Below are 19,179 nucleotides of genomic sequence, written 5' to 3'. Positions count from 1 at the left end.
TTTTTGCTCCTTGCCCTCCTAGGTCGACTAAGTTCCAGGGGACTATGAGCAGTGTTCAAAATGTCCTGTAATTGTGGTGAGTCACCTGTCCTCTTGATCAAGGAGGCCGTGAAGACCCGACCAGGTGGACTTGAACCAGTGTCCAGTCTACAAAGAGGAGGGTCAACACAGAGGAAACATTTCCTTCATGCTTCCAAGTGAAGCCAGCCATGATCAAGCAGGACCTTTGACTTATCTACACATAGACAGAACTGGTAAAAGAAAGGAGCCAGGAGCTCCTCCTAAGCCCATGTGACCCCTGAGGAACAGCTCAGTAGGACCTCTGACTTATTTTCACATAGATGGAACTGGTAAAAGAAAGGAACCAGGGGCCCTCCCATGTGACCCCTGAGGAACAGATCCTCAAATGACCGTAAGAGTAAAAATAAATTGGTCTTTCTGGGCCAACTGTATGGTCTTAAACACCCAAAAGGAAAACATAACCAAAGATTAAAGGGGTCAATATAATTTTTTAAGAGTCCATGTGTATAGCTAAAGGCTTCATAACAAGACACAATGCCAGACAGGAGACAACTTCCTTTGAGTTGTTGGCCAGGGTGGCCCAAGAGACTCCCAGTAACACAGCATAGAACTGGGAAAATGAACAGCAGACCCCAATTTTATCTAAAGGAATATTGACAACTGATTGCTGCTAGATGAGCAACAGCTGACCTTCCTAAAACAAAGATCTCTTGATAGGCTGAGTAGATTCAGCGGATGGACAGCACTGGGGAATGTCTGGGGGTGCCAACAACACAGTAGACAGTAGCAGTAACAGGGATGACAGAGTATATGGGCTCCAGTGTGGGGTGGGATGGAGGCTATGGGAGGGTGCCATGTGGGAAATGGGTATATAGATGAATAAGATTGTTTGGGATATTCTATATAATATACACAAAAAAAATCAACAAACAAAAAAATGAGTTATACTTGAGGAAGAAGCATAAAAATTGTCTTCATGTTAATTAGTAGGCCGACAACACAGCAGACAGTAGCAGGGATATCAGAGTATAAGGGCTCTAGTGGGGGTAGGGAAGCTATGGGAGGGTGCCATCTGGGAAGTGGGTGTATAGTTGAATAAGATGGTTTGGGATGTTCTGAGTGGTACATGTACACACACACACACACACACACACAAATCAACACATTTTTAAAAATGTATTATTTTTGAGGAGGAAGCATGGAAATTTACATCATGCTAATTAGTAGAGGCAATAAACATTACCACTGAAATCTACCTGATGACTTATATCCATACTCAGGTGCCAAGGATCCAAGTGTAACCGACTGTGACTAATAATAATCAGATACTAGTAATAATCAATACTAGTAATACTAGTAATAATCAATATTGTATAACTGTATTAATTCAACTGTGAACCTAAAAATTTACAGCCACTTTTGAAAGAGATGTATCTTTGCTCTGGAAATTGTTATTGAATATGTTAAAGCTGTAATGAAATGCTTCTTCTAATTATGTGGTTATTAAATAAATAAAACAAGTTTTAAAAATTAAAAAAAATAAAATGTCACTGGATCTCTCCAGGTGCCCATCCTGTCCTGACCTTCTGAGTAGAGGAGGCTGTGGAAAACAGGAAGAGAGATCAGAGTCCAAACAACTCAGCTCTCCCCAAGAGCTCCAAGGACCAGTGTATGAAATCTGGAACCTGCAGGTTATTGTCCTCTCCAAATGATGTAGTGCCAAACTTGCATTCCAAGAACAGTCTCTGGGTCATCCTTGCAAGTTTCAGGGCTAAGGAGAGAAAGGTAAGCAGTTTTGCTAAGAGCTTGGTGGGCAGTGCTGTTCAGTCATAGGCAGGAATGACTAGTATTTCGGCAAGAGCATTTTACTTTCTTCAGTGCTGACCATGTGGAATTTCTGGTCACTGGCCTAAGCAGTCTCCAGAGACAGGGCCACTGTACAGTCCAGGATGACTGCAGTCTCAGGAGACAGCCATTGGGCCCAAAGATGTCCACGTACATGGTACCTAGAACCCTCACCAAGCCTATCTGGCACAGAGCAGGAGCTCCTCAGAGGTTTGGAGAATTAATGAGCTGTCAACTAGGAGACACAGCCCAAGCAGCAAGCTGTCACCATCTAAAACAGCACTAACAAAACTTTCTGCAGTCACAGAAGTGTTCTGGATCTGTGCTGTCCAATATAGTGGTCACTAGCCCCATGCAGCTATTGAGCATGTGGACAGTGGTTAACAAAACTGAGAATCTGGGGCTGGAGATGTGGCTTAGTTGGTAGAGTACTGCCTGGCATGCATAAAGCCCTGGGCTCAATTCCCAGCACCACATAAACCTGGTGTGTCAAGTTTGAGGACCTTGTATCCAAAAACAAATATTTTGTTTAAATCCAACCCAAGGAATTGACTTCTAATTTTAATTAACTAAAGTTTAAATAGTTAAATATGACTAGTGGCTACCATCCTAAACAGACAGCTCCAAAACACTGTGAAAACTAGGCATAGCCTGAGTCCTGTGCTGGCAGATATGAAGGGCACGTCCAGGCTTGGAGGAAGAGCTTGCAGTACCTGTTCTGGAAGCTCACATTGCCTCTGTCACTGACCCAGAAAGCAGCTCAGTGCTGCTGGGGATAACAGTACAAGCAAATGCGGCAGACACAGTTCTACCTGGACCGGGCCACCCGTGCCTTGGTTTCACTCCCTCTGCCTCCTCAAATAAGAGCAAACCTCAGCAGCATTCCTTCCTGAAGGACTCCCACCTTCCTTCCCTAAGTCCATGTGAGAACGCCACATCCATCTTCCAGCCCTGTCCCCAAGACTGCTCTGATACCAGTCTCTTCCATACTGTGAACAAGGAGTATTCTTCCAGTGAAGACTGTCCATCACGGTATATTCACCATCATCCACCATCTACACACACACACATACACACACACTACATATATACACATACACATATACATATATACACATACACATATACATACATACACATAACACATATACACATACACATAACACATATGCACATGTACACATGCACACATAAATAAACACACATGCAAGGATATGTATGCATAACACATACATACACATATACACATACATGCACACAGAGAGAAGCACATACATGCACACAGAGACACACAGAGATACATGCACTATTTGTGTCCATGTATATGTACACAAATACACACAGAGAAGCACACACACTCAGAGACACACATGCATACATATACACAGGTACATACACACACATCGCTGCCCTATGACCCAGATCAAGACTCATTTCCACTCACCATCTATTCACCAGCTCCTCTCCCTCTTCTTGAAAACTCATCCAGGAATCTATGCCCGTCTCTCAGTGTTCCTCAAAGCCAACTCCAAACTGAGGAGTGTTTCCTCAGTCACCTGCTGATTCCCTGCTACCTCCACCTTTCCAGGCCCTCCACCTTCACCCTGGGCCATGCACTTTATTTTGTACTCTGACTTCTTTCTTGGTGCATATCTAACAAGGTCACAGTACCATGTTTATTCCAAGTGTGGCTCCAGCTGGAGCCCTGTTCTTTGGGCCCTCATTACTTTGCCAATTTAGATAGATCACACCATGTTCGGAACCAGGCAGGCCAGAACACAACAGATCCTGCCTGGGTTGGTGAGGCAATTGCTGCACCCTTTGGCTGCTACATCTTTTGCTGGCTTCAGCCCCAGGGCTCTGGGCCAGAGAGAAGAGAAGAGGCAGACCTAATGCTCACCTATGGTGCCTAGGCACAAACCTGCCTGTCTTATGATTCTGGTAGAAGCAAAGGCTTGCCAGGAACTGCCTGGTCAGCAGCTTCTACTGAGCCTCCCAGCACACTACAACACTCTGTCCTATCCCCAGCAGGGACCATGCAGAAGCCTGCAAACATGGGGTCCAGGCCTCATCTGTATTAATGCACAGAATGAGTTCTAGACATTGTGGCCCTCCAGCCCTTCACCACCATGTCCAGAGGCACCTTAAGCTCAACACAGCCTGTCCCAACCCCCCAAAACCCACCCTCTTGCCCTCAACTCCTCTGGCTCTGCCTTTGGCATGCACCCCAAGTCCTCCTTACCCTCAGCATTCCTATCATCACCTCCACACTCGTCTAAGCCATCACTTCTCACTGATCTCCCAGCTGTCTCTGTCCCATCAACAGACACACTGATATTTGAATCCAGAGACCCTGAGATAATTTGCAGCTCTCTTCAGGGCAAAGCCAGTACCCTAACCAGGCCTGCAGGCTCTGGCTCACAGGACTGTTCTGCCTCTCTTCCCCTCTCCTGCATAGTTGGTACTGGCCTCCTCATGTCCTATGGACCCACCATCTTAGGCCCTTTCAAAGGATGCCTCTCCTTAAATGGCTCACTGCCTTTGGAGGTCTCCATTTCAATCTAAAAATGAGAAAGCCCTCCGTGGTCCAAGATATTAAATACCAACTTTCCTCCACCCACAGTTCTCGATAACCTCTTTTCCCTGTTCTGCAGCATATATCCATGTATTTTCTGCCTGCCCCCTGCCTCCTTAAAATTCTGCTCAGGGCCATATCCCCAGGAAGAAGGCCCTAGATACTTGCGGTCTGAATGTCCTCTTACAGACTTTTTTTTTTTTTTAAAGATTTACTTACTTTATTTTTACTTTAAAGATTTATTTTAACTTTTATGTGTATGTATCTGTGTGCATATAGGTGCAGTTGCACATGGATGCCCACAGATGCCAGAAGAGGACCTCAGATCCCAAAAGCTAGAGATATAGGTAGTTATTCACCACTGGATGCAAGTGTCTGGAACCAAACTCAGATCCTCTGAAAGAGCAACAAGTGCTCTTAACCACTGAGCCATCTCTCCAACCTCTATTTTTATTTTATGTGTATGGGTGTTTTGCCTGTGTGTATGTAAGTATGTGTGTGTGTGTGTGTGTGTGTGTGTGTGTGTCTGTGTCTGTGTGCATGTGAGTCAAGTATCCATGGACACCAGAAGAGGGCCTCTAATTCCCTGGAGCTGGAGTTACAGGTGGTTGTGAGGCACCTAATATGGGTGCTGGGAACCAAACTCAGGTCCTCTTCTAGAAGAGCAAGTGTTCTTAACCACTGAGCCATCTATCCTGGCCCTCCTATTGACAACTTAACCCTCTTATTTTGTTCCCATTTCACAGACAAGCTGGGGCTCAGAGGGCAAGTGATTAAGATGGAATGGGAATATAAGTGTCACTCTGAAGCCCAGCATGGTGGCTCATTCACACTTGTAATCCCAGCACTTAGAAGGCTGAGGTGGAAGGACTGTCATGAGTTCAAGGACAATATGGGCTAGAGTGAGATGGTCTCAAAAAAAAAAAAAAAAAAAAGTCTTATTTGAGCTTTTCCAAGGCAGTCAAAAACTCAGGTTACTACAGAGAATGTGTAAATTTCTTAAGTATTAGAAAAAAAATGTAAAACTCTGAGCAGTTCAAACCAGATACTAAGGTTCAGGAACTACTTATATATTCTTCTAGTTCACAGAAGGGTTTTTCTTGCTAAACTCTTAAATTTCTTCAAAACTTAAGGTGTAGGAACTGGAAGCAACAGATGGACTCCTTTTTACCTCCCAGCATGGGAAAGGTACCTTCTGGCTTATCTCACATCAAAAGTCATTCAAAGCTAACATAAATGCTAAGAATATTAGCTATATTCATGAATGGTTCTGTGAGAAAGCTAAAATAGCAAGTCTGGTTCCAGACTCATGCCAGAGGAGGGTCCTCTGTGGTTCTGTAAGGTGGTTGAGAGGGTCTGGCCCACCCACATTTGATAGTGATGACACTGGGAACCAGTGCAGAGTCAGAGGCCAAGCCTCTGTGGAGTGGGGAGGTACCTCCTCTCCTCATAGCAACCCCTTCTCTCTCCTGCTGAGTAGTGCCCTAAGGAAGCAGATCCATCACCCCTACCTCACTGTTGCCAGGGCAACTTAGGGGTTGTTCCTGGTCAATCCCAGGCCAGGAAGAACTGGCCTCTCTCTTGCCTGATTCTCCTCCCCACCCCACCCCCCAACCCCGCCTTGGAGAGAATGGAGCTCAAGGTTAAGGTGACTCTGTGCCTTGTCCTCAGAGCCAAAAATTTGGGGACGAGTAGTGAAGTAGGTCTGGGCAAAGGTCAGAGTGAGCACAAGGACATTCAGATACTGAGCTTAAAAAACAGCAGAGTTCCAGGGTTGCAGCTCCAAGTTCCAGGACAGAAACTCACTTCCATGGCAAATAGGAAGCTCTTCCAACAGGCAAAGATGTGGGCCAGGGCAGTATCACATCTCACCATGGAGGATCCTGATCAAGGCTGAGGCAAAAAGAGGGGCAGGTTAAGGCTGCTGTTCCACCTGTGTGGGGGCCTTACTGGAGTGGTGTCCCCCTAAACCACACTCCCCAGGACACACAGATAAAGACAGTGGATGGCTCTCCTAGAACCCTATGGAGTTAGCCCAGGCTCTCCCACTGGGGCCCAGCTGCAGCTTCCTTGCTGCTGAAAGACTGAAAGTCAGAGCAGTCCTTTCCTTGCTAAAGGCCAGGGCATGACTTGAGGAAGTGCAAGCTTGTGCTGGCCCCCTCCTCACCCGCCTCAGTCGTCTTTCAACTACATCCTACTATCTGGGAAATGCTTCTGAGAGAGAGTCAGATTTCACAATTCTGTGGTCAGCACCTGGCAACAGGTATGATGTTCTGGATGCCTCCTGTTGCCAGGTGCCAGTTGGGGTGCTTAGCAACTCTCAAGGTCCCTAACTAATCCCTGGAGTGAAGTCACATAGGAATCGCAACAAACAGTGAAAGTTCTTTCCTCTGGGCCTCTGGCTTCACACCAACATGTCCACAGAGCAGAGAGGAGGTTACAGAGAGGCCCCAGGTCCACTCAGACAGTTCTACTCCATGAGTAAAGCCACTGGACTGCCCATGAAGGCTGACGTGAACCTCTTTTCATGCCAGAACCACAGGATAGTCACATCTATAAGGCTTTTGAACCAGTCAGGCATGGATGGTCCTGCCCTGCAAGGAAGCTGCTGGGGGTAGGGGAGCCAGTGGGATAAAGCCACTTTGTCCCAGACCCTTCTCACCACACACAAAAAAAACCTCTGTCTCCACCCATCTGACACCTGAGACATACCCCCTGGTGAAAAGGTGAGGGAGATATCTGTGTGTGAAAGGACTGGGCCACCTCACCTCTTCTGGAAGCCAAGACTATCTGCTTCACCTTTCATCCCAAGCAAGAAGCTGGTCACCTCCATAAAAACAGTAATGAAGAGACCATAGCCAGAGAAGCCAGGCAGGATCCTTGTGGCCAGTCACAGGACAGTGATGAAGCAGAGAGGAGACAGGCTGAGGAGGCCACACAGCCTCAGTGACAGGGCACATCTCTGCCACTGAGGTAGTTCAGAAAAGAACTAATGCATGCTGACACTATAAAGTGAGGTATGACCCTGCGTGCTGGATTCGGGGGTCAAAACCAGAACTGAGACTCTTTTGACTTTTACACATGATGTACACTGATGACTTAAGTGTAGCACTGGCTTCAAGTGGCTCCTTAAAGGGGGCCACAGCCAAGTCAGCTTCTGTGTCTGTTCCTACAAGGGTTTCTACAGCCCTTTGCCTAAGTGTTTCCCCATTTTTAATCTCATTTTCATCCTTACCAAGGGCTCTGACAAGAGGAAAGTGAACCTAGACCATTCACGTTCTTTCTACAGGCCTGAGTGCGGGCCTTCACTCAACTCCCAAGTCACCCTGGCTGAAGCTCCTGGGATGTGCAGTCAACCCTGGGCCCATGCCACTCCTGTCAGCCCTGATGCCTAGGGAGGGAGTGACTTCTGTCCTGACTGGAACAGAGGAAAAGGGTGCACACCCTGCTAGTTCCCACCTTCCTTCCTTCAGCCAGTGTCCCCAGGGGCTGGAGCTGTGTCCTGATCCAACAACACTAAAGGGCTTTGCAGTTTTTACATTCACCTCTGCCTTCTTATTTCATGTGCTTCCCAAACAATCGATGATGATATTATTTTTAATCCCAGTTTTTCAGAAGGCTACACTAGAGACCAGGGTGGGAAGGCGAGGGAGGGACAAGTCTCAAGGTCACACAGAGGAAAGGTGGGAAGGAAAGGGCCTGTTGTCCAGAGAAGGCTGGCAAAAGCTCTGGTGGCAAACCCGAGGTCGCCAGCAAGGGGGTGGGTTACCCCTCTGGTGCAAACTCTAGTGTGAGTCACAGGGAGAGGAGGTGGCACAGCATGATGAAGTGTGCAAGGACTTGGGTCTTCTGACCTCATGAGCAAGGACATTCCCAGGGCATTAGGGGTCCCAAAAGCAAGGAAGTATTGTCTAGATAAACAAGGGGGATTTGGGGTGCCTATGTGCACTGTCATTCATCAGGGAGGAGCATAAATTTTGGGGGCAATCTGGCAATATTTATCAACATTAAAACACACAAGGCTAATTCCTCAAAAAGTTAAACACAGACAGAAGTCCCACATAACCCAGCAATACTGCTTCTGGACAAGCACTTGAAAGGAGTGAAGAGACTGGAACAGACGCTTGAACACCAGTGTCCGCAGCAGCACTATTCATAGTAGACAAAAGGACAAAAACAAATGGACACTCAAAACATAAGCCACTCCAAGGTCCTGCTGGGTAAACTGTGGTCTATACACACAGCAGAACGCTGTCTGGAAAAGAAGCAAGTTCGTCACATGCTACAACAGAGATGAACCTTGAAGACTAGGCTAATAGATAAAATAAGCCAGATACACCAGGATAGTCATTGGAGGATTCTACTTCTGTGTAATATCTAGAGCAGGCACTCGCACCAGGTGGAAAACAACAGTTGTTACTGGATGCTGGGGTATCAGGAGTCAAATGTTTAACTGGCAGTTTTTGTTCGGAATGATGAAAAAGTTCTGGAAAGGAGAGTGGTGATGGATGTGCAACAATGTAAACATACTCAATGCCACTGAACAGTACACTTAGAGGTGGTTAGAATGGGGGCTGGGAGATGGCTCAGTCTGTAAAGTGCTCACCTTGCAAGCCCGAGGATCTGAGTTTAATCCCCAGAGGCTACATGAAAAAGTTAGACGTGGTGTACATGTGACCCTATCTCAAAAAAACAATGAATAGCACTGGAGAAATGACACCTGGGGTTGTTTTCTAGCCTACACACACCCATGCACACACGCACATACACCCACACATACACACAGAATGGTTAGACTTTACACAATGTCTATTTTTCACAATAAAAAAATGTGCAATTTTGGGCTGGAGAGATGGCTCAGCGGTTAAGAGCACTGACTGCTCTTGCAGAGGACCCGAGTTCGATTCCCAGCACCCATATGGCAGCTACGAACCGTCCTTAACTCCAGTTCCAGGGGAATCTGACCTCCGTGGCATTGCACGACACAGTGCATTCATGTACATGCAGGCAATACACTCATACACATAAAATAAAAATAACAAAATAAAATATATTTTTTAAAATGTGCAATTTTGTAATTGTACATGCCCTTGGATCCAGCAATTTCACTTCTAGGTTATTCTTCATATATACTTGCACAGATATCACATAGGTCCCTCTAAGAATAGTTATTATAGTCGTATTTATAGTTGTAAAATATTGGAAATAACAAATATCTACCTAAAGGATTACAAGGAAATGGAAGAATATTTCTGAAAGGATACACTTAGTTTTATATTTATACCATATACATATTTAATATTTGAAACTGAATTTAATACTTTAAATAATGTACAACCTTTACTTCTTGCTGTTATGGAGTTTATATCAAACCGGCCCCTTAGCTAAGGATAACTATATAAGTAGGTTAAAATACACAGACACATATGCATGTGCATATGTGTGCACACATATGTGCACACACATAAGTCCTAGCTCTCCAAAAGTGATGAGAATCATGGAGTTTCTTGAGACAGGGACCAAGACCTCAGCGGAGAAAGAAACACTTCTCAGTGAGCCTAAGACACTCTACTATCTTCTCCTGGTGGCCAGAGTTGAGAGCCTGAACAGAACAACAGTAAGATCTTCCAGGAGCTAGATAAACAGGACTTGAACAGCAAAGATTCTAAGATAGAGAAAGCAGAGGGGCTGAGATGCAGAGAAAAGAGAAACTTAGGAAAGCAAGCCTGACTTCCTGTACTCTATCTCCTTGAGCATGAGTGTGGCCCAAGAGACATAGCATCCAAACAGAAAATGCCAGCAAAGAGGGTATAGCAGTCTCACTGCCAGGGAGCTCAAGGTCCCCCAAGAAGAGGATCAGCCTCTTTGTTAAGACCCCTAAAGAGCTGATTCCTAAGAGTAAGTGGAGAACAGAAGTGGATCTCCTCTCTCACTAGTCCCACCTCGTCATTCCCCCAACCACACCACTGAGCTGACGTGATCTTCCCAAGCATAGCAGAGTAAGTAAGAAAAAGTAAATTCCCTGAGGAGAAACAGTGCCAGAGCCACTTCAGTCTTATACACAATATCTAGCATTTAGTAAAAGGTGCCAGAAGAGAGCCAAAATCAAGACAAAAAGCAGGCCCATCCTATTCCAGATATTATGGCTGTCAAGATCTTTAACATAAATGCTTTAACATATACAACAGTTTATTTAAATGCTTTAAAATACAGAATAGTCTGTTTAACCAGAGAACTGAAATCAAAGGGTTGTTTTAAGATATATTTTTAGTTTTAATGTGTGTGTGTGTACTCATGTTTGTGTAGAGGCCAGAAGAGGGTATCTGATCTCCCCTGGAGCTGGAGTTACAGAAGGTTGTAAGCTACGTGAGTGCTAAGCACTGAACTCAAATCCTCTGGAAGAGCAGCGAGGGATCCACTGAACCATCTCTCTGGCCCCTGAAGTCAAGTTTGTTTGTTTTTTTAATTATCATTTGTATCCTTTTTAAAAAATGTTTTTTATTTATTATTTTTATTTTATGTATATTAGTGTATTGCCTGCATGTATGGAAATGCACCTGTGTCATTCAGTGCTCATGGAGGTCAGAAGAGGGCATTGGAATCCCCTGGAACTGAAGTTAGGATGGTTGTCAGCTGTCATGTGGGTGCTCGGAATCAAACCCAGGTCTTCTGCAAGAGCAGCCAGTGCTCTTAACCACTGAGCCATCTCTCCAGCCCCCCTGAGGTCAAGTTTTAAAAATTAAAAAGAGGCCAGAGTGAAGTTGGGTATGGTGGTGCATGCCTTTAATCCCAGTACTTGGGAGGCAGAGGCAGGCGGATCTCTGTGAGTTCAAGGCCAGCCTGGTCTACAAAATGAGTTCCAGGCCAGCTGGGGCTACAAGGAGACCCTGTCTCAAAAAACCAAAAAAAAAAAAAGAAAGGCCAGAGTAAACTAATCCAGAAAGTGAGGCAAGTACCCCAGTGGCCAGTCAGTGTATGTTTTATGCACCATTTTTTTAGCACACACAAAAAGGGAACAAATATCAAAGTGAATGAAGATTCCTGTGTTTCAAGCACTACTATTTCTACCGTAGCTGGTTTTTGAATGAGGATGCCAATCCAAGTAAGAAGCGGAGACCACTTCCTTGGTTTCTATGCCCCTCTCTGCATGCAATCACATACCCTTTAATGAACTTGACTCAGGATATTTACCTGCAGTTCAAACACCAAGGGTCACTTTCATCAAGGCTAGAAAAGGAAACCCAGAGGCTGGAGAAACAGTTCAGTGCGTAAACATGTTGCTGTGCAAACATGACCTAAATTTGAATTCCCAACACCCATGTAAAAGCCAGGCATGGCCATGCATGCCTATAACCCCAGCATTGAGGGGACAGAGATAGATCCTGGGAGCTTGCTGGCCAGCCAGCCTAACCAAAATGGTAAACTTCAGGTTTAGTGAGAGACTCTGCCTCAAAAGAAAAAGGCAAAGAGTAATAGAGAAAAATGCCTGACATCTTCCTCTGGCCTCCCCAAGCATATTCATGGGCACACACAGATGCATACAACACACACTACACACACATGAATTAGCTAATTAAAGAAAATCCAGGCCCTACACAGACATCATTGTGCAAAATTTAAAGGAAAAAAGGGTAGAAGTTAACCACATGGAGTCTCTTGTTTATCGGCTGATGGCAAATCAGAGTATATAAATGAAGGACCAGAGCCTAAGTGAAATGGTATAAGCCCTTAATAAACTCCCAGTAAGATCCCAGATGAAGTCAATGACAGACTGAGGTTTCTGTAAACCATCAGAGACTTAGCTTGTGTTAAAAGAACTACTTGATACCAGGAACAGTGTATCCAAGAAAGAGCAACACCAACTGTGTATTGCAGTGCATGCCTGCAACCCCAGCACTGTGCAAGGTCATCCTAGGCTACCTCTCAAGTTCAAGGTCAGCCTGGGCTACTGGAGACCTTCTCAAAGCAAGCAAGCAAACAAAAACACACAATATAATATTTCAGACCTTCAAAATTGTGGCCTGAATGTTGTATGTATTAAGAGATGTGCCTCTCAATGGTAGTACTGAAAGTGCTTTTATCTATAAATTTTCAAATTTGACTCTATAAATTATCAGCCCCATTAACGAAAGGGATCTAGGATGCTGGGTGGGACTACCACCATTTTACACCTTTTTTTTTTTTTTGAGACAAGATTTCACTATGTTGCACTGGCTGGCTTAGAAGTTGCTATGCAAACCAGGCTAGCCTTGAACTCATGGAGATCTGCCTGCCTCTGTCTCCTGAGTGCTGAAATTAAAGGCCTGTGCCACCATGCCTCGCTTACACCATATTTTTTGTCCAGTGTAGTCTCATCGTGCCCTCACATTGAAGATTCACATCACTTTTGCTATTATTCATTTTTTAATTAATTAATTTTTATGTATATGAGTGTTGTGCCTGCATGTATGTAAGTGCACCTGTGTTGTACAGTGCCTGCAGAGGACAGAAGAGAGTGTCAGATCCCCTGGAACTGGAGTTAGAGATGGTTGTCAGCTGTCGTGTGGGTGCCCGGGATTCAAACCCCAGGTCTTCTGCAAAAACAGCCAGCCATCAGCCAAACACTGAGCCATCACTCCAGCCCCACTACAACTCTTTTAAGAATCATAAATCAAAAGAATTTATGCCTTAATGAATCTTAAGTCACATTCCTTAAAAGAATCATAAATATGGCTGTTTGTTTCTAAAATTTTAAGTGATGTGCTACAAGATAATACATTTAAATTAAGGATTTAATAAATGAGCAGAGGGTTTGACAAAGGCTGATTTGGCAAAGCAGAGGAAGAAAAGATTAGTAAACTGAAAATGAAATTAGGTCAATATAAATATTCTATCTGAAGCAGAAGGAAAAAGGACAATGTGGGGGCAGGCATGGCAGCACACACTTGTAAACCCAGTGCTCAGGAGACTAAAGAAGGAAGTTTGCCATGAGCTCCAGGCCAGCTTGAGCTGCAGAGTGAAACCCCTTCTCAAAATGACAGACAATAGGGGCAGAAGTGACGGCTAGGTGGGTGAAGTGTCTGTTGCACAAGCATGAGGACCTGAGTTTGAATCCCTGGCACTGGGGTAAAAGCTGCATAACATCTCGCCTCCATCCCCAGCACTGGTGCAGGGCTAAAGGGTGTAGTGGAGATACGTGGATCTCAGGAGCAAACCGCTCTGCTAATCTAGCCGAAACTCAAGCTCCAAGTTCAGAACTGTGGAGAGTAATTAGAGAATAAACCATGAGTGAAAGTAACTCATGAGTATTAACTGTATAAGACAACCATAATAATATTTTATAGATCTTTAAATGCATATTGAATTAAAATACATTATAACAGTACCCAGAAAGTGAAGAGTTGGAGATTTTTATATAAAATTAAAGTATTGCTATAAGTCTGCATTGTGACCTAAGAGGTAAACACATTGATGTGAGGTAGATGTAAATTGGACTTAAGCTGTATTTATTGCCATCATTTCAATTTTCAAAGATATCAGGACACATTTTGCAGAATACACATTATTTTCAAGTGTATCAAAACCAATCACATGGATGTTTTCTGAATTAAGCTAAAACTAACAAAAGCATAATTTAAAATAAATCCTTAAGTATTCAGAAATTTTGAACTTCTAAATAGCTCACGAATCAAATATACACTTTTTATTATTTTTATTTTATTTTATGTGTGTGACTGTATTGCCTGCATACATGCAAATGCACCCATGTCATGCAGTGTCCAGGGAGGTCAGAAGATGGCATCGGATGCCCTGGAACTGGAGTTACAGATAGTTGTTAGCCACCATAGGGGTGCTGGGAACAGAACCTGTGTCCATTGCAAGAGTGACCAGTGGTCTGAACTGCTGAGCCATCTCTCCAGCCCCATTAAATATATTTTGATGAAAATAAGAAATGAATTAAACAGCAATGAGAATATAACATAGTAAGTCTTGTAGCTGGATGTGGTGGCATGTCTATCATCCTAGCACTTGGGAGATAGAGGCAAAAGGATCAGGAATTCAAGGCCATTCTTGGCTACACAATGAAGTTGAGGCCAGCCTTGGCTACATTTGACCCTGTATCAAAAAAAAAAAAAAAAATGAAGGCAGGGCCTGGAGAAGATAGAGCAGCGGTTAAAAGCACATGTTGCTCATATGGAGGACCTGCACTCGGTTCCCAGCACCCATATCAGGCAGCTCACAGCCACCTGTAATTCCAGTTCCAGAGGATCTGACACCCTCTTTTGGCCTTCATAGGCACCAGGCACACGTATGGTACACATACACACATGTAGGCACACATACATACACATAAAATAAAAATAAATATATTTTAAAATATGGCAGGATGAACTAAAGCAAGGGAAGCCTATCACATTAAATGCACATTTTAGAAAACCATGTCAAAGCTGGGGATCTTTAATCTCAGCACTTGGGAGGCAGAGAAGACAGGTAGATCTCTGTGAGTTCAAGGCCAGCCTGGTCTACATAGTGAGTTTCAGGCCAGCTGGGGCTACAGGGAGACCCTGTCTCAAAAGCTCCCAAAAAAAAAAAAAAAAAAAAAAAAAAAACAAGACAAAAAAAAAATCAAACTTATTTATCTAGGTTATATACCAAGAAGGTAAAAGAAAGGAAACCAAAGAAAATGTAAAAGAGAAAATGATAAAGTTAAAAGCATAAATTAATGAATTATAGACAAGAAATATATCAAGAAGGCAGCAAAGACATGAGTTGGCTCACCACTAAGACCAAACCCCAACCCTTAGCAAGGAGGATCAAGAAGAAATGAAAAAGTTGAAGGCACAAATTGTCAGTAATAAGAAAAACAAACACCAGTAGAGTAGAGTAGAGTAGAGTAGAGTATCTCATACCGTCTCATAGACGATAACAATTAAAAAGAAAATACTGTGGATACTGTGTCAAGTTTTTGGAAAATGTAGATAAAATGAACAAGCTTCTGGGGGGAGAGGCTCACCAAAAGTTATTCAAAAAATATTATAAAATCTGAACCAACTTTTCTCTATGAAAAAAGTCACCTCTTCCCACATCCCAGACTCACAGAACTTCCCTAATGAACTCAGAATATTTGAGACACTACACATATCACCCACCAACTCTTCCAGGGACAAGGAAGAGGGTACACTGCTCCAATTATGCCACGGATCTGGCATAGAGGATAAGGTAACATGGCAGGCTTATCCCTCTTGTGATCAGTCATGAAGTTTTAAGGGAAACAGGAGCACAGTGAAACTTGGAAGCAGGCAGCAGAGTCCCAGCCCTCCTAATGAAAAGGGACCAAGACCACTCACAAGTGCCCCCCAGAGCTCTTCCTACCTTTGAAAGGACCTCTCAAGGGAGGCTCTACAAAGAGGAAAACTGAGGCCTTCCTGATGTTGGGCAGCAGTTTCAGCCTTCTCTGAGTGGCCATACTCCCCACAACCTCCTTCCCCTGCAAGGTCCTATGTTGTTCAAGGCAGTGGTTTTGCCTCTGTGTTGGACTCATGCTGGGGACAGGGAAGGTTTCTGTCATTTGCATACTCTAGTCTTTGGAGAACTGGATGTCAAGAATGGGATTCCCACGTCTCTTGATGGCCAGCTATGGTCTTGACTCCACACGTGGCCCTGAGCATCCAGACCCTGACATTGGATCTTTCCCACTCCCAGGCACCAAGAGGTTTTCCATCATTTTTTCTATTACTCTTCTACAGCCCCAGTGTGCCTTCCTCTGTGCCCGACAGAAAATATAAATCACCCAGTTGAACATCTAGAGATAAAATCAGTCTGGAAAGTTAAAAATAAAATAAAATAAAGATACAGTGATTCCACCTGATGGACACTCACAGATATGTACTGTGCACCCAGTAGACAGAGGACATGTGCCAGTGCCATGTCCCTGCCCCTCCAGTCTACCTAACCTGTGGCTCTCATGCAGGGGACTAAGTTCCACCTGCTAGTACAGGTAGACAGGCAGCGCAGGGGAGTGCCAGCTCACCCACAGGCTCTGGCATCAGGAAGACCCTTGCTGGCAGTTCCCAGGCTCCCTGTGCTGACCCTGCCAAGAGGGAACATGTGGCTCTGGGCATTAGAACTTCATAGTTCTGTGGTCATTCCCAATTTCACAGGTTACAAACGCTTCCACCGATGCCTCTTATCTGACCCTCCTGAACCCTGCAAGGCAAACACCAGCACCTATGCTCTGCAGATGACAAAAGTGAGGCTCTGAGCAGTGAAAGAAGTCCTGGCCTAGCTCAGTGGTCCCCATGGGATGCCACCATGGCATAAGAGATATGGTACATATAGGGCCTTTATGAAGCCATAAAATCAGAATTCTATATATAAACATGTGACTCAGGAGATGAATACCATGAACCGCCAATCCTGGATGTTTATCACCACAGAGGCCAAGGAAATTCTTCCTGTAAAACCTGCCTTCTGAAAGAGATGACTTCAAGGCCTAGCTCAGAAACTCCTAGATCTCATTGCTAAACAGAAAAAAATATTCCCCAGGCAGAGGAAACTGGGATTCATCAGCTAAATGACTTCATGTGTGCCTTCAAATACTACTGTCTAGAGAACATAAATGAGGTCTGATGGTAGGGGGGCTCCATCCAGGCTGAAATGTCCAGAGTGACTCTCCCAAATTAAAGCCCCCTCAGTGACTGAGCCTAGGAAAAGCTTCAGGTAAGCCATAGCACTCAAAACCTCCAGAGCACAAAATAAGAGGGATCCCAAAGAGGAGAATCATACACTTTCAAGGAAGGGAGACAAACCTATGGGTAACAGGAAATTGGTGGGTGTCATTTCTAGAGACCTTTATAAAGTGTTTGAAATGAATCCAGACCAAAACCCATCCAAAAGGCTGAGTCACACGGGAACCGAGAGGACCGTTGTGTTGTGGATTAGGCTAGAGCACAGCCAATAAACAAAGAGCAGGGACAGGCAGGCCCTTCTCCAGATGGAGAGAGGTAAACAGAAGGGGCCCCCGGGACAGGGCTGCCACTGCTGCTTCCTAAGTGACTGAGAATGAGGTAAGTGGGGAGAAGCTGGGGATGTGGGGTGGGGTGGGGTGGGGGTGTGGGATGCATTGCTCTTGCCCTGCACAGGCCCAAGGTATCAACCAGCTCTGCTGTTTTGTCTCCTGAACTCACACATTACATCACAACACAAGTTTCTGGCCCAAGGTCACCCACCAGAGTCCTCCAACCCCTCCAAAGCCCCGAGCTTCACCTGTTGCTGGCTCTGCTCCTCCAGGTTCATCTTCACCTCCAGTGACTGGCGGGCCTCCAGGAAGGCTTTACGGTGCTTGCGGTCTGCCATGTAGTAGGACATGATGCCCACGATGATGGCGCACAAGTAGAGGAAGACATTGGCCAGGATCTGCACCCCAAGGAGGAGGAAAGAAAAAGGCTGCTGAATATGCACCTTCAGGAAAAGGGGATGGGGAATGGGACTGGCAGGGGTCTCAATCTGCTGGGAGTTACCCAACTCTAAGAAGGCGTCAAGCCCAATACACCTCTGACTCTGATTGATTATACAGGCCTCTGAGTGGACCCTACCCTATAAGCAAGGCCATTCCAAGTCATGGTTTCAGGTCTGGAAGCCGTATAGGCCACTTCACACCACAACCACTCCCCTTACCAGGGCAGTCTGAGCAACCTTGGCTACTCGTTCGTTAAACCAGTGTGCATTGAGCCCTGGCTTACTAAGTGCTCTAAGTGCTGTGCTGATCTACCTTACAGCCTGCAAGTCCAGCAATAGCATGAACAGCTTCTTGAGTATCAAGAGTCTCTTCCTTCTGGTACCCTGCAGACTCTCCTAGGTGTTCTGGTTCCCAGATAATCCCCCAAACTGTTGGGTTTAGAGACGCAATGCTTTCCTGATGGAGGAAGCCTTGGATATAGACCTAATGTCCCTACCACCCGTGGCTCCTGGTGTTTGCAGCTGCTGGTCCTGATCTTTGGTTAGTAACTGGAAAGGCTGGGCCAGGTACTAATTCCCTGTGTGTCTATGAGTCTGCTGGCCTTAGTGAGCCTTCTCAGGCAAAGCTGCTTCCTGGGCCAGTTCCACCTGCTTCCCAGGAACCAGTTCCACACCCTCTTGAAGTTGTGCTGCCCTCCCTGCCCTGGTTCCCAAGGTCCTGCTCAGTGGGGACAGTTGTCACCATAGAAGTAGGTGTGGCTTCCCACCACCACCAGATTAAAGTTGAGAAGCAGGATGGAAAAGAAGCTGAAGAATTTAATTTCTGATCTTACAGGAAGAAAAGATGAACTCTAACAATATATGCAATGGAGTCTGGGGTCAGCAAAAACTGTGGGGAAGTCAACGTTAGATTTCTTTTTTAAGATTTACTTCATTTTATTTGTGTGTATATGTGTGCCTACATATCTGTATGTGTACCACACCTATGTGTCTGGTGCCCCCAGAAGCTAATAGGGGGAGTCAGATCCCCTGGAACTGGAATTATGGTAGTTGTGAGCCACCTAATGTAGGTGCTAGGAAACAAACTGGGTTCTCTGCAAGAACAGCAAACACTCTTAACCACTGAGCCATTTCTCTAGCCCCCAGCATTAGGGTTTTTTAAAAAATATTTTATTTAAGCTGGGAGTGGTGGTGCACGCCTTTAATCCCAGCATTGTGAGTTCGAGGCCAGCCTGGTCTCCACAGTGAATCCAGGACAGCTCAGGCTACAGGGAGACCCTGTCTCAAAAAGACCAAAAAAA

At 45.0% G+C, this 19,179-nt stretch overlaps 1 protein-coding gene across 2 annotated transcripts in view; it reads right to left on the bottom strand.

Annotated features, from left to right (window-relative positions):
* Window positions 1-19,179, bottom strand: part of Adcy3 (adenylate cyclase 3) — a 103,296-nt gene that overhangs the window by 37,960 nt on the left and 46,157 nt on the right. For both annotated transcript variants that reach the window (XM_017802160.2, XM_008848650.3), the window contains exon 3: window positions 17,687-17,836. In XM_017802160.2, the coding sequence (XP_017657649.1) occupies window positions 17,687-17,836 (150 nt within the window). The remainder of the gene's footprint in view (window positions 1-17,686; window positions 17,837-19,179) is intronic.

Source organism: Nannospalax galili, unplaced genomic scaffold (genome assembly GCF_000622305.1).
Source record: "Nannospalax galili isolate Female #2095 unplaced genomic scaffold, S.galili_v1.0 scaffold1191, whole genome shotgun sequence".
Classification (NCBI taxonomy): Eukaryota; Metazoa; Chordata; class Mammalia; order Rodentia; family Spalacidae; genus Nannospalax; species Nannospalax galili.
The sequence above is the reverse complement of the archived record's forward strand: the minus strand, read 5'-3'. Positions and strand labels throughout refer to the sequence as shown.